At 49.9% G+C, this 15111-nt stretch overlaps 1 protein-coding gene across 4 annotated transcripts in view; it reads right to left on the bottom strand.

The window, feature by feature from the left end:
* UBE2L3 (ubiquitin conjugating enzyme E2 L3) overlaps positions 1 to 14800 on the bottom strand; it is a 71802-nt gene extending 57002 nt beyond the window's left edge. The window contains exon 1 of one of the 4 annotated variants that reach the window (XM_072803649.1): positions 14711 to 14800. In XM_072803649.1, the coding sequence (XP_072659750.1) occupies positions 14711 to 14785 (75 nt within the window). In that variant the 5' untranslated portion in view covers positions 14786 to 14800. Of the gene's footprint in view, positions 1 to 2075; positions 2130 to 6072; positions 6200 to 14710 lie in introns of those variants that run through there. The other 3 variants (XM_072803651.1, XM_072803654.1, XM_072803650.1) reach the window with 3 other exon arrangements.
* Positions 14801 to 15111: the final 311 nt, after the last annotated feature.

The following is a 15111-nucleotide window of genomic DNA, read 5'->3' as shown; positions in this document are numbered from 1 at the left end:
GCCCTAAAAAAAACAAAACAAAACAAAAAAAAAACAACAAAACAGTCCTGACCTCCTGATTTTGGTTCCAATCTCTGAGAACAGGGCCTGAGCCCTGAGCATATGCACTTCTCTCTGATGAACTACTGATTAGAAATCATGTGGGACTGAGGATAGACTAGTGAGGAATAAGAGGAAGCCACTGAGGAATCCGATGCAGGTGTCCTACCACAATGGATGGCCTGAACTAAGGGAGCGGTAGTGGGTATGGAGAAAAAACTTGCGGAGACCAGAGATAAAGGCCTCCTTCACCAGTACCTGGCAAGTGGCTAGATGTGGAATGATGGGGCAAGGAGGGCTTCCCCAGGTTCTTCCTTGGGTCACTGAGTAGACTAATGGATCATTAAGGAAGGTAAAACAGGAGAGGCATGGGGCACAGGAAGTGCGTGGACAGCTACAGGTTTATGTGCCATTCAAAGGGAAGCTCTTAAGGTAGTTAAATACAAAGTCTAGGCTCCTGAGAGATATCCTGGGGTTCTCTAAGTTTAATCCCTTAGTATTACAGGAAAGAAAACAGAAAAGTCTTGAACATTTAGTGATACTTTTCTTTCTTTTTTTTTTTTTTTAATTTATGATAGTCACAGAGGGGGAGAGAGAGAGAAAGAGAGAGAGAGAGAGGCAGAGACATAGGCAGAGGGAGAAGCAGGCTCCATGCACCGGGAGCCCGACGTGGGATTCGATCCCGGGTCTCCAGGATCACGCCCTGGGCCAAAGGCAGGCGCTACACCGCTGTGCCACCCAGGGATCCCTAGTGATACTTTTCAATGGAATCAGAATACGTCCAAGTGACTTGGTACAATACAATGCTAATTTGACAAATTCTTGATAGAGTTGTAACAAAATCAGAATAGGCCCAAACACCCTGAAACAAATGTTTTTGTTCTAGTATAGACCTTAAGAAAGGTCACAAATGCTGCAACAACTGAGTACACTCTTTTCCAGGGCCTGTCCCAATTTTCTTTTAATGGAGAAATATTTACAATGAATGTCATTAAGAGAGGCTGAAATAGTCACAACTTACTGGGATTTTACATTTAGGATTTTTAAAAAAATACAATGCTTTTCTGAATTCCCCAAAATTCAGTGGATTCAGGACACTTATATTGGCATAACATCATCTGGAAAACTCCCCTCACCTTCTGACACACACAACACATCTACCAGACATGCTCACTGCTCTATTGTGTTAATCACCCAACTTCAGAGAACATTAACTGGTACTCAAAAGCAAACCAGTTTATTGCAAACCAAGGAAAGAACTGTTATTTAGTGACTCCTTTTACTTATTCATGTGTAATTATGGACTGTGAGAAAGTACAATATGGAGTTTTGTCTGAACATTATTTATTTATTTTTTAGATATATTTATTTTAGGGCACCCCAGGTGGTTCAGCGGTTTAGCGCCACCTTCAGCCCAGGGCGTCATCCTGGAGTCCTGGGATTGAGGCTCACATCAGGCTCCCTGCATGGAGCCTGCTTTTCCCTTTGTGTGTCTCTGCCTCTCTGTGTGTGTGTCTCTCATGAATAAATAAATAATTTTTTAAAAAAAGATTTCCTTATTTTATAAAAAAAAGCACAAGTGTGAGTGGGGGAGGGGCAGGGGGAGAGCATCCCAAGCAAACTCCCTGCTAAGGGCAGAGCTGCCACAGGGGCTGAGTCCCATGACCCATGAGATCACGACCTGAGCCGAAATCACTATTTGGATGGCGACTGAGCAACCCAGGCACCTCGACTGAACATTTTTTTTTTAAGATTTTATTCATTTATTCATGAGAGAAACAGAGAGAGAGAGAGAGAGAGAGAGAGGCAGAGACACAGGCAGAGGGAGAAACAGGCTCCATGCAAGGAGTCTGACGTGGGACTTGATCCCGGGACTCCAGGATCACGCCCTGAGCCAAAGGCAGGCGCCAAACCGCTGAGCCACCCAGGGAGCCCCTCTGACTGAACATTATTAACACAGCATTAAAAGGTTGCTACAAATCTCAATTCCTTATCTCAACAGTTATACCATAACAACTAATAAAATGTCACCCCACCTCCTTAAATTCACAATTTTCCCCACTTGGAAAAGGCATTCTGGGAAGATACTCAGCTGGAGGGTCCTCAGGGGAGATGTGTAGAGGTGTACAATTAGAGGCTGAAAAGAAATGATCAGACTGCAGTTAATTTCCTTAGCCACACCTACAGGTTTCACTTTTGTAGCTATTTCCCTTCCTGATAGAAGCAATGGTTACATTTGCATTGTTGCCATCAATGCTGAATTTGCTGCCTGCAAATTAAAATGTATTTAGCGTTTTATTAACATTGTAATTCCTAAAAGGGGTTCTGAAAAAGGCTAATCCTTTTGGCAAATGTTTTTTAAATTAAAGACTTTATCATACTCACTTTGTCTAAAATAACTTCTCAGCCCAGTATATGCAAATCACTCTACTTCTAATCATGTATCTTGTGCTATCTGCAAACAGTCCATTGTTACAAAGAAATCTTTGACTGTGAGTGTCTTGGATAATAGTTTTTGAGGAAATGGAAAGTCCTTTAAGAGATGTAATTCATTTGATTATTCAACATGTTTCTTTAAGATTTTATGTGAGAGACAGAGCATACAAGCAGAGGAGGGGCTTCGTACAAGCAGGGGAGGGGCAGAAGAAGTGGACACTCAGGGCTGGATCCCAGGACTCCAGAGCCCAAGACAGATGCCAATCAAGTGAGCCACCCAAGTGCCCCTCAGCATGTTTCTTTCATCATCCACAACACCTTGTATTATTTTCACTCCATGTATTGATCGACATGCATCAATAATTTCGGATGTTATTTTTTTTAAGATTTTTTTTATTCATTCATGATAGAGAGAGAGAGAGAGGGAGAGACAGGCAGAGGGAGAAGCAGGCCCCATGCCAGGAGCCCAACACGGACTCGACCGGGACTCCAGGATCACGTCCCTGGGGCCAAAGGCAGGAGCTAAGCCGCTGAGCCACCCAGGGATCCTCCAGTATGTTATTTTTTTTTTTTTTAAGATTGTATTTATTTATTCATGAGAGAAACACAGAGAGAGAGGCAGAGACACAGGCAGAGGGAGAAGCAGGCTCCACGCAGAAAGCCTGATGTGGGACTCGATCCAGGGTCTCCAGGATCATGCCCTGGGCTGCAGGCAGCGCTAAACCGCTGCGCCACCGGGGCTGCCCCAGTATGTTATTTTTTAAAACTAACCAGCTTAAACTCTGATTTCTCAGAGCCAAGGATTTGCATCATGTAATCAGGATTCCTCTACTGAATTGAAAGAATTTCCAAAAAAGAAAGAATTTCCAACCACAACTCAAGAAACTACATACATAGTCTTCCAAGCATCCTTAGGTAAAAAAAGGGGACTTGATCTTGGCATTTGAAGCTAGGGAGATTTAACATCTTATCTCTCCCCACGCTGGTCTGCTTGCTACCCCATCTTAGGTAATATCCAACCTATCTAAGCCTCACAATTCTCTCTCATTCGTAAAATAACAATGGCAATATGCTAACTCTAAGTTTTATTGAAAAGAATTAATGCAAATGACCTAGCACTTAAAAATACTGTTAATGTTACATTTTTCTAAGGTCCAATTTTTGGAAACACAAAAACAATTTAAAAACCAGGGATGCCAGGGTGGATAAGTGGTTTAGTGCCTGCCTTCAGCGGGGGCATGATCCTGGAGTCCCCAGATGGAGTCCCCCATGGGGCTCCCCACAGGGAGCCTGCTTCTCTCTCTGGCTATGTCTCTGCCTCTCTACTGTGTGTCTCTCATGAATAAATTAAAAAAGAATTAATAATTTAAAAACCACAGTAACTCCCCTCTCAGACCCCTGGAAGTCTGGGAACCCCAAACTAGGTCACCTAGGGTAGACTAGGGGATACCATACAAGGATAAATTAGGTCAAAATTCCTGTCCTTAAGGAACTCAAAACCCAGTAGGAAAGGCAAGTCTAACACAAATCTGATTGAGACAAAATCTCAAATAGAAACATAAAATGCCGTGGTCACACAAAGGAGGAAACAACTTATTCTGAAGGAGGATGGGGGTGAAGGCCTCACAGAGTAGCTGGTATTAGAATTGAGGAGAGGAAAGGGGAAGGCAGCCTTTCTCTGGAAGATCAAACAGCATGTGGAAAGGAAGACCACATAGCAACTGAGTAAGAGCAGGGGACTCTGGGGTCAAATAGAAGTGAGTGAGATCACATCCCACTCTCCCTAGTTAGGAAAAACTAGGGCAACCCAACAAATCTCTCAGCATTCCGTTTTCCCACCTACAAAATGGGAATAATGTCTACTTTTCAGGGAAGATTAAACATGATCATGAATGTGAAGTACTGGGCTGCTCAAAGTAACAGCTTTTTTAAAAAGCAGCTACTATGATTTACAAGGTTAGTGGGAAAACAAGGGGAAGGAGATGAGGCTAAACAGATTACTTTCAATCAGCCTAAGAAAGGTCTTGCATGCCAAATAAGTTAGGATTAACTGCTGAGGACAATAAGATCACAGAGGTCTCAACAGGAGTCAAAGGATTAAATAGTTGCTTTAGCAAAAGAACTTTGGTGTCCAGAAAGGGGAATCAGAGAAAAGGAAAACTTGCAAAGGCATCTGAGAGATGAGAGTACGGATTCCGGTAATTTCAGTAAGACTAGGAAGGAAAGCACACTCAAGAAGTCTCTCTAAAGTAAAATCTACAAGTCTTGATGGGTGACTGCATTTGAGGAGCAGAGTACGGAAATAAGTAAATAACAGTCCTCTCATCTAGATGACTGGTGGGTGAATGGTGGTGTCACCGGCAGAAAAAAGACGAAGAGATGTCTGGAATCTGCTGACTGTTCTTTTGTGCTCACTTCCAATCCAGTTTTATGAAGTTAAATGTCGTCTCCAGCCCTTAGCGAACAAAAGAAAGGAAACGTTCGCAGGGAGGGAGGGAGGGCCCAGAGGCCGTGACTCCCAAGTTCAATGTCTAGTTCCACCAAGCACCGCTCTCTGCCCAAGAGGAACCTCAGCTCTTTATCTCCTCTCAGGAAATCAGCTCCTGGGCCTTTTTATTTCCGGCCCGGTGCAACCCGGCAGCACTCTCCGGGCGCGGACTCACAAATCTTGGGCCAGGTCTGCTCCGGCGACCGCCGGCAAACATACTCGGGAAAGAACCGAGCCAGTTTAGCATCTGTATTCCTCGCCGAAGGAGCCACTTAGCAAGAAGGCACCCCCGCTGCATGCAAAATACAAAGTACCAAGTTATTTTGATAAACTTTGGCCGGTTTGGGTTCGAACGACTGAAGCCAACCCCCACCCCACCCCCCAATAATGGCACTTTTGCTTCAGCAGGGAAAGGAGATCCGGAGGATTTTAAGTGGTACGTCGAAAAGGGGGCCGGGAAGGAGAACAGCGCCGCGAACGCGGCCGACCCCACGCCTTCCTGGAGTTGGAACTTGCCCGCTGTGTGACTCTGCAGTCACAAGGCGACAGTTTGCTGGGACCCAGAGCAATTCCAAACGACCCACCAACAAACTGACCTAACTTTTGTTGCCTGGCCTGCTCCTTCCTTCCCCAGCCCGAGCCTCCCAACCTCCCGGCCTCCGGGGCTCTAAGCCCGGCGCGCTGCGGCCCAGGGCGGGGCGGCTCGGCGGCGCGGGCTCCCGGCCGGGGCTCCGGCGCTCGGGCCTTCGCCGCGGGCGCCCGGTTTGGGACCTCCCGGTCGGGCCCCTACATCGACGCCGCCCCCGGCCCCGGAGGCGGCCGCCGCGAGGGAGACCTGGCCCGGTTCCGGGCAGAGGGCGGCGCGGACGCCCCGGGCCGGGCGGAGGGGCCAGCGGCAGCTCCCAGCGCGGCCTGGCGCTCCCGCCCAGGCTGCGGCCTAGGCGGCCCCGTTACCTCCCTCAGCCCGCGTGCGGTCAGGGGAGCGGTGGGGCCACACAGGGCCGGGAGACCGAGCGGCGGCGCCCCGAGGAGTCCCGGCCCGCCGCGGGGGCCCCGGGCCCGGGACGCCGCCCCCCCCTGCCCGGCCGGCGCCGGAGAATGGCTTTTACCTTCATCAGCCTCCTGCTGGCCGCCATCTTGGATCTGGTGCTGCTGCTTTCCCAGAATGCTTCGCGGCCGGCCGGGCGGCTGGAGCCCCCGCACTTCCTGGAGCGGGGGAGGGGCGGGCGGGGCGCTCGCCGCCGCGCGAAGCGCCTACTATGTGCCTGCTCCGTGCCGGGCGGATTCGGATGCACGGGCCCGGCAGACGGCCTGCCTCTGCGGGACGTGCACCTCGACGGCGATTACAGAGTGCCCGGCACTTAGTAGGTGCACAACAAATATTGGTTGCATAAGATCATTGAATAACCAAGATTATTTGGGACGCTGAGAAGTGCTGTAAAGAAAAGAAAAGTGGGTGATGGGGAAGTGACTGCGGGGACCTACTTTTCATTGGCAAGTCAGGGAAGCCTCACTGAGGACATTTTATAATAACAGCTAACACTGGAACCTCAGAGGCCAGCTCCCCCCTCCAGTGTCCTATTTTCCTTAATCTTTCTTTTTTTCTTTAATCTTTGAAACCACTCTAAGAGATGGCTACCATCAATAGCCCATCTCACAGCGAACAGAAGCACAGAGAAGGCCAATGATTTGCCCAAGTTCACGCAGCCAGCTGGGAACAGAGACTGAGCCGCTGGCTTCAGGGCCAACTCTGGGACCTGAAGGATGGGATGGAGCAGCTGGGAGGCTGAGGGGAGATTGTTTCAAAACAAGAAGAAAGATGCTGGCAAAGGCCATGAGGCCATGAGGCTTTCTGGATGGCCAGAAAGGTGTAAGAAGTATTAGAGGGAGCAAGGGAGGTAGTAAGTAAGTGACAGACTGGGAAAGCCTTAGAAGAACAGGAGAGGTTTGGGGCACCTGGGTGGCTGGCTCAGTGGTTGAGCGTCGGCCTTTGGCTCTGGTGGTGATCCCCAGGTCCTGGGATGGAGTCCCAAGTGGGGCTCTCTGCGGCGAGCCTGCTTCTCCAACTCTGCCTGTGTCTCTGCCTCTCTGTGTGTCTCTCATCAGTAAATAAATAAAATCTATTAAAAAAAAAAAAAAAGAAGAAGAAGAACAGGAGGGATTTGGCTTTTTTTCTATACTCAGTGAGAGACCTTCAATGGATGTGTGTAGCAGCCGCATAGTCAGATGTGCATGTTTAAGGAAAGTACTATGATTGGGGAGTAGAGGGGGATAAGCAGGAGAATAGGGGCCATTCAGAAGCTAGTTGTAGCCAATCAGGCAAAACTGATGGTGGTTTGGACATTGCATAGCCGTACAGGCAAAGAGAAGAGTACAGCTTCAGAACACATTTAGGCCTCGTGAAAGGGTTCTTCTCCATCCTGACAGAAGAGAGCTTCCTACAAAAGGAAAGAAGAAAAGAGAACTGGAGATTATATAGCCTGGAATGGGGCTGGCCTTCCAAACAGTGTCCTGGAGCCCAGGCTTGACATGGGTTGTGAGGAGAGCTAGATGACAAGCCTCATGCAATCAAGGTTCCATCTGCCCTTGATCTCCTCCCCCCCAGGTCTGGCATGCAGTAGGTGTTCAATAAACATTCAGCAAATGTGTGAGGGACTCTGTTAGCTAGATCCCTAGAGGCATGGGGAACTTGGAAGTCTGGCCTAGAGACTGGCTTCCCTGCTCCTATACTATGTACCATGAACCTGGTGCTACATAGGCCCAGGTCAGAGAAAGAACACAGCTTTATTGAGAGCTGCCTCCCCCTACAGAGAGACCCACAGAGGGAAAGGGAGCCCTGCCCTGAAGAATTCCAAACCAAATGAGGAAGCACAGCGCATACCCTTAACCTGGACACGTGAAACTAGAAATAGAAGGTGAGGTGAGAAGAGGCCAAGTGCCAAGAACCAGCCTTTGCCATGGCATCTTCCTATGCCCTTACCATCACCCTGCAACATGGCATCCTTGTAGATGAGGGACAAAGGCTCTGAGCAGCAGAGTCCCGTTGTTAGACAAGCATAGAGAAAATGTACCCAGTCCAAGTAGAAAAGATCCCTGGTCTCTGCAGCCCCTCTCCTGCTCTAAAACTTTTACTGCTCCCCAGGGCAAGCCTGGCTTCTGGTTACACCATCCTCCTTCCACTCAGACAAACCATGTTCATTTGCACCTGACCGTTGTGTGCCACTTCCCTGAGCCTTCTGTTAAAAGTGGCCTCTTCCTCCTCTTCTTTCACTCTTCCTCCTCCTCCTAGAATCCAGGCCCTTTGGCTAGAACTTACCACGTGTTTCTTCTTCTCACAGTCCACACAGTGACCTGGGTGCTCACTTGCTAGGTTCAGAGAAGGAGCTACAAAGGTGGCACCTGCCCTCAAGCAGCTTGCAGCATCCTGAGAAGGCACCAAGGAGAATGCCAGGATGTGGCAATGGTTTGGTGAGGTGTGGGAGCCCAGAGAGGCCTGACAGTGGCCAAGGGAGGGACCTGGGATGGAAGTTGCTCCCCAGTAGGGTGACTGTGTGCCTGGCACTGGGCACTGCACATTTACACCCACCACCAACTTCAGTGGCACCGCAGAGCAGTGTTAAAATGTTCTATTCTGCAGGTGAGGAAACTGAGGCCCTGAAAGTGGTAACTTGCCCTTCATCACCCAGCTAGGAAGAGAGCTCCAGAACTTAGACCCTGACCTGGTTCATGCTGGTAAAGCTCTGCCTAACCTCCTTCTGCTGGCCCAAAGCCTCACATCCTACATCTCTCCTTTCCCAAGTCCAGTGCTCCTGCCACAGCACACCCCCTGCCTCTGTCCTTGCTGCTCTTTTTGTCTGTGGACACCACCTTATCCATCTGGCAAATGCTAATTCTCCTCCTCCTCCTTCTCCTTTTTTTAAAGTAGGCTCCATGCCCAGCATAAAGCCCAACACAGTCTTGAAATCACAACCCAGAGATCAAGACCTGAGCTGAGATCAAGAGTCCAACTGAGCCACCCAGGTGTCCTGAGTGCTAATAATTCTTAAAGACTCCGCTTACTGCGCTGGCTCACTTGGTTGAACTGACAGCCTGCTATGTGCTATGTGCTGTGTGGTTCCCATGAATGCAAATGCAAAAGTGTTCTGTTGACTCCCCCACTGGTCCTCTGAGCTCAGAACTGTTATCAACCCCATTTACAAAGGAAGAAACTGAGGCTCAAGGGGCCAATCAACTTTTCAGCCACCCAGCTGGTCAAAGGCTCAAACCCAAGTCTGCTCCTCGACTGTGAGGGGAAACCAAGGTCTGGGAGGCCACGTGCCCTAAAGGGCTCCTTCTTTCCCTTCTATCCTCCCTCAGAACATCCCTCTTTCCTTCCATTCTTCCTTCAACAAATCCCATTGGGGGTTTAGTGAATGAGGAAATTCACATGGTGCCCGGCCACCCTACCCTGACTAGATTGGGTGCTCAACAAACAGTTGGTGAAGGACTGACCCACAGAGGCACCTTGGTGGCTCAGTCAGTTGTGTGTCCACTTCTTGACTTCAGTTCAGGTCAAGATCTCAGGGTCATGAGATCGATCCCTGCATCAGGCTTCATGTTCAGTGGGGAGTCTGCTTGATACTCCGTTTCTCCCTCTGCCCCTCCTGCTGCTCTCACACTCTCTCTCTCAAATAAATAAGTCAAAAAAAAAAAAAAAAAAAGAAAGAAAGAAAGAAAGAAAGAAAGAAAGAAAGAAAGAAAGACTGTCCCTGACCTCCTAGACCAATGGCCAAAAGACTGGAGAGGGGATCCCTGGGTGGCGCAGCGGTTTGGCGCCTGCCTTTGGCCCAGGGTGCGATCCTGGAGACCTGGGATCGAATCCCACATCGGGTTCCCGGTGCATGGAGCCTGCTTCTCCCTCTGCCTATGTCTCTGCCTCTCTCTTTCTCTCTCTCTCTCTCTCTCTCTCTGTGACTATCATAAATAAATAAAAATTAAAAAAAAAAAAAAGACTGGAGAAAAGGTATTGCCACTGGTGTTAATGAGAAGAAGGTAGATCAGGTCTTGTGCTCCAGGCTGCAGAAGAAGGAGGGCAAATGGAATAGGTCCAGAGGAGAAAGAAGTGGAGATGCCAGAAGATGGAAGATAGGTCTGTCCTGGAAACAGTGGATAGCTGAAAACGCTGATGATTCCGACAGCAGCAGGGTCCTCAGGAAGGTGCAGTCATTTGTCTGAAGACTTGGGGATTACAGTTACACTCAGACTGCCGGAGCCAGTGGGCCAGGCTATACTGGCACCAGTTCAGAGCCCAGACTTGGGTCACACAGGCCTGGGCGCCAGTCCCTGTGCAACCCTGAGCAGTTTGGTTCTCTGGAGAAGACAAAGCAAGCCTCCTTGGCTGTAGTGAGGATTCCAGGATAAGGCCTGTAATGTGCCACCCAAAGGGGCATCTGCCTGATGAGCTGGGCCAGGGTTGCCAGGGTGAAAGGCCAGCCCAGCAGGCCGGGGAGTTCTAGCAGAGAGCTAAAAGCTGGCACACACTTGTCCTTCCCTGCCCAAGAAGGCATGGAATAGGCCAGACACGGCCTCAGGGCCTGGGGGGTAGAGACAAACAATAGTATGGCTCTCTCCAGGTGCCCAGCCCCATCCAGGAAGGAGCAGTGCTGGGGGTTCCAGGCCTACCCATGACTTAGAAGACCTGGTCAGGGGCAGCCCAGGTGGCTCAATGGTTTAGCGCCGCCTTCAGCCCAGGGCGTGATCCTGGAGACCCGGGATCAAGTCCCACATCAGGTTCGCTGCATGGAGCCTGCTTCTCCCTCTGCCTGTGTCTTCTCCTCTCTCTCTCTCTCTCTCTCTCATCTCTCATCTCTCATCTCTCATGAATAAATACATAAAATCTAAAAAAAAAAAAAGAAGAAGACCTGGTCAGGCCCCTGCTGAGTGAACCTTCTTCCTCTCTGAGCTCCAGTTTCTCTTCAGGCAACTGAGGACTGGGATATAATCACTAAGAATCAATGCCAGACACTGGTGGGTGTGCCCTGGGTGGGGTGAGCATGGGAGCCAGTGGCGGCAGACAGCCAGGCCACAGAGGGCTGGGGGCTTGGCAGGTCTTGCTGCTTGAAATCTGATCTCAGCTCTGGGCAGCCCTCATGCCCTAGCCTGCTTTGGCTCTCAGGGAAACCTGCTCTGACAAGGCTATTCGCTTCCATCGGCACCATACCCCACACTCACAACCCCTGCCCATGATTCGAGTTTATTATATTCCTTTGCCATGTCTGTGGTTAACCTCTGTGTCCTCCCTTGGACAATAAATTCCATGAGGAAAAAAAAAAAAAAAAATTCCATGAGGACAGAGACCACATCTGGCTTATATGCCTCTGTCTTCCTCAGTCATGTATTTATTGAATAGCTACTACATGCTAGGTACTGTTCTAGATGCTGAGCAGACACATCAGAGAACAGATAGAAAACACATTGGCCCAGGTATGCCCAGCTAGTTCAGTTGGAAGAGCATGCAACTCTCTTTTGTTGTTTCTTTTCTTTTCTTTTTTTTTAATTTTTATTTATTTATGATAGTCACAGAGAGAGAGAGAGAGAGAGGCAGAGACATAGGCAGAGGGAGAAGCAGGCTCCATGCACCGGGTGCCTGATGTGGGATTTGATCCCGGGTCTCCAGGATCGCGCCCTGGGCCAAAGGCAGGCGCCAAACTGCTGCGCCACCCAGGGATCCCTCTTTTGTTGTTTCTTAAGATTTTATTTATGTATTTGACAGAGAAAGAGAGAGAGCACAAGCAGGGGAAGGGCAGGCAGGGGGAGAGGGAGAAGCAGGCTCCCTGCTCAGCAGGAAGCTCAATGTGGGGCTTGATCCCTGGGATCATGACCTGAGCCAAAGGCAGATGCTTAACCGACTGAGCCACCCAGGCACTCCAAGCAAGCAACTCTTCATCTCAGTGTCATGAGTTGGAGACCCATGTTGGGTGTAGAGATTACTTAAATAAATAAACTTATTACCTAAAAAAAATAAACTTCAAAAAAAGGTAAAGAAAACCCTTTGTAAAAAAAAAAAAAAAAAAAAAGTAGAAAAGAAAACACGTTGAGCAAAAATAAGGGATGTGGAGTGGAAACCAGAGCTACAGGGGTCTGTCTGGAAGGGTAAAACCCTTCAGTGGGCTCTCTGGACGGAGCCTTCACATCTCACTAAGACCAGGCAAGTTTTGCAAAGTTCCAGGCATGGGTGACAGATCTGAGACAGGACCAGGCCAGACTGGCAGAGGAAGGGTTGAGCCAGATTGCCCAGGATCCCATATCCCATGACCACATGGTCCGAAGGTCACAGACTGGTGCTGGGGGGAGAAGCAGCATGGAGTACAAGCTTGGTGGTGTGGGGTGAACTAAGACATGAGAGGCCCAGGTGCCTTCTCTCCAGGTCAGTGGAATCTCTGAGTGTCAGGGAGAAGTCGGTTTGTGCATAATAGACAGGAGGGTCTCTAACCCAGAGGTTTCCAAACTTGCTTCTAGCAGTATACCTCTTTATTAAGTCAGAGTCTTCCTTAGAACCTAAAGAATGGGGGATCCTTGGGTGGCTCAGCGGTTTGGCGCCTGCCTTCGGCCCAGGGCGTGATCCTGGAGTCCCGGGATCAAGTCCCACGTCGGGCTTCCTGCGTGGAGCCTGCTTCTCCCTCTGCCTGTGTCTCTGCCTCTCTCTTTCTCTCTCTCCCTGTGTCTCTCATGAATAAATAAATAAAATATTTGAAAAAAAAAAAAAGAACCTAAAGAATGACACTAACAGGTGGACATGCTCTGTTGAAGCAGGTTGGGGCAGTGTTTCCCTTTCAGCCCCAGGCACATTCCCGGACCCTCAACAATCCTACAATATTTCTCAGGAACGCTGGGGCTTTAAGGAACCCAGTTTGAGAATTACTCATGTAACCCATCTTCCATATCATAAGCAAGTAAGTCAAGACCCAGAGAACACATCTCTATGGCCTATGCTCTCCCTGAGCTCAGAGTACATGGGGGTGACAGGCAGGTCATTGACAATCACTGCACAGTGTGATAAGTGTGGGAGTGGAAGAAACCTGGCACGAGGGAAGCCCTGGTTTGCACATCCACTCAACCATGTTGCAGAATGCCCCTGACATGCCACAGGTAGTGCCAGCCCAAGCGGCAGCTGGATGGTGACTGTGGGGTTCCCAGAGGCTCATCCCAGGGGCCTTTTCCTTGACAGCAGCCTGCCCTCCCAACCTGATGGCTGGAGGTCCCTCTAGAGGCTGCAGCAGGCATCCAGGCTCTGGAGCCCCACCCACTGCCCTGAAGTGACAATCCACTTCTGCCGCAGCCGCCCAAGTGCCCTGGCAAGCCACCTGCTCCTGCCAAGCCTCCGGTTCTCCTCTGTCGAATAGAGCTGACATGAGTATTCCACGAAGATACTCTGCCTGCGGCTACCATATCCAGTGGCCCAACACCAGCTCAAGGCTAAGGCCGTTCCTGCATCACCCCCACCCCCCTACATCCACATCGCCTTTCCCAGAGAACATGGGAAGCCACAATTCCCTGTGTTCCTGTTACACATCATGCCCCAAAGGCATCCACCTCCCATGGCACACCAGTGGTTCAAGGGAACCAGGTTTGAAAAACGTGAATACAGTAGAAAGGGTGGAGCCCATAGAGTCACATATTGAATGAACACAACATGTGCTTCTCTGAGCCTCTGTTTCCCCATCTGAGATGGTGCTGAGGTCACCTGCCCACCTGGCTAGGGAAGTGACTGTGTAAGTGAGAGGGCCTGAAACATAGAGAAGCCATAGACCACAGATAGAGAAGCAAAGGGGTCTCTAATGTGACCACAACATGAAGGTCTAGATGCAAATAGCAAGGTATCGGATGTCCATCTGCATCTGCCAGGAGCCACTTAGTGCTGGACAGGAAAAACAGGGAGGAGCCCGATTTAAGGAGACTCCTGGGCTCCCCAGCCACACTGGCAGCCAGGCCTAGAGAGGCCATGAGCGTGTGTATGTATGTGTGTTACACAGCTTTGGACCTCGCCAACATCTCTAATGAGGCCTGACCCTCACTCCAGCCCTAAGGCATCTGTCCAAGGCCTTGTTACAGCAACCCAAAGCCAGGAGCTTCAGCCAGGGGCTTCAGTTGATGCCAGGTGGTACCTGAGTGTGGGAAGTAGGCAGGCTGAGTGGCCAGGTTGGACAGGGACCTCTGTGCCCTTCCTGCCTGCCTATCCCTAGGGCCCAATCCCTCCTTTCTGGGGAGGGAATTTTCACTTATTCCTTCTCTGAAACCACTCCAGGCAGGGACACTAATATATATCAGATACATCCATATTCCAAATGGAGGGGGTGCCAGGTAGAGTAATCAGGGCTTTAGGGTTCTAGGGGGCCCGGATCCAGCCTGGAGAATCAGGGAAGGCTTCTTGGAGGAGGAACTGCTAAGCTGAGGCTAATGGACAAGACAAGGTTAGCACTAGTTAAGTGGACAAAAACTCTTGCTCCACAGGGGCCTGAGACTTCTCATCTGTAAAATGGGTGGTGTAAATAATGAATGGCAAGCATTTAGCACTGAGTGCAGCACATAGCAGGTTCTTGGTCTGCAGGGGGCATTGTTATTTTTGTGTTGGGCAAGGTAGGCATCCCAGGCAGGGGGAACAACACATGCAAAGGTTCAGAGGGCTTCGAGGAAGGAGGATTTTTAGATTCCCGGGAAGAAGCTTGTGAGAGTCTAGGCCAAGCCCTAGATGGGAATATGGGAACTTACACAGACCTCGATGCAGCTCCTATTGCACACCTGGCCATCAGTTGACAGAGTCCTGGTGTCTCTCTCTCTAATCATGGAAGGCTGGGGTTATCAATACATCCATCGTGTAGAGGCCAGGAGAGGTGAAGCAACCAGCCATGGTCACTCAGCCAAAAAGTGGCAGAGCCTGGACGGACACCCAGGTCTCTGAGGCTTCCCATCTGCCATGAGTCATCCGGAGTGAGTCCCAGGGAGCACAAAGGCTACCTGTGTTGCCTCTATCACAGCAGCCCTGACTGGCCTCAGCCAAATCTCTGCTTGCAGACCTCAGTTTCTCTAGCTGCAAAAAAAAAGGGACTGGGATTAAAATCAGGGAGCTGCCAACCAGAGCCTTACTCTGGTGTAGGCACCGTGTGCCCTCA

Source organism: Canis lupus, chromosome 27 (genome assembly GCF_048164855.1).
Source record: "Canis lupus baileyi chromosome 27, mCanLup2.hap1, whole genome shotgun sequence".
Classification (NCBI taxonomy): Eukaryota; Metazoa; Chordata; class Mammalia; order Carnivora; family Canidae; genus Canis; species Canis lupus.
Note: the sequence above shows the minus strand (reverse complement) of the source record. Positions and strands in the feature narration are given on the sequence as shown.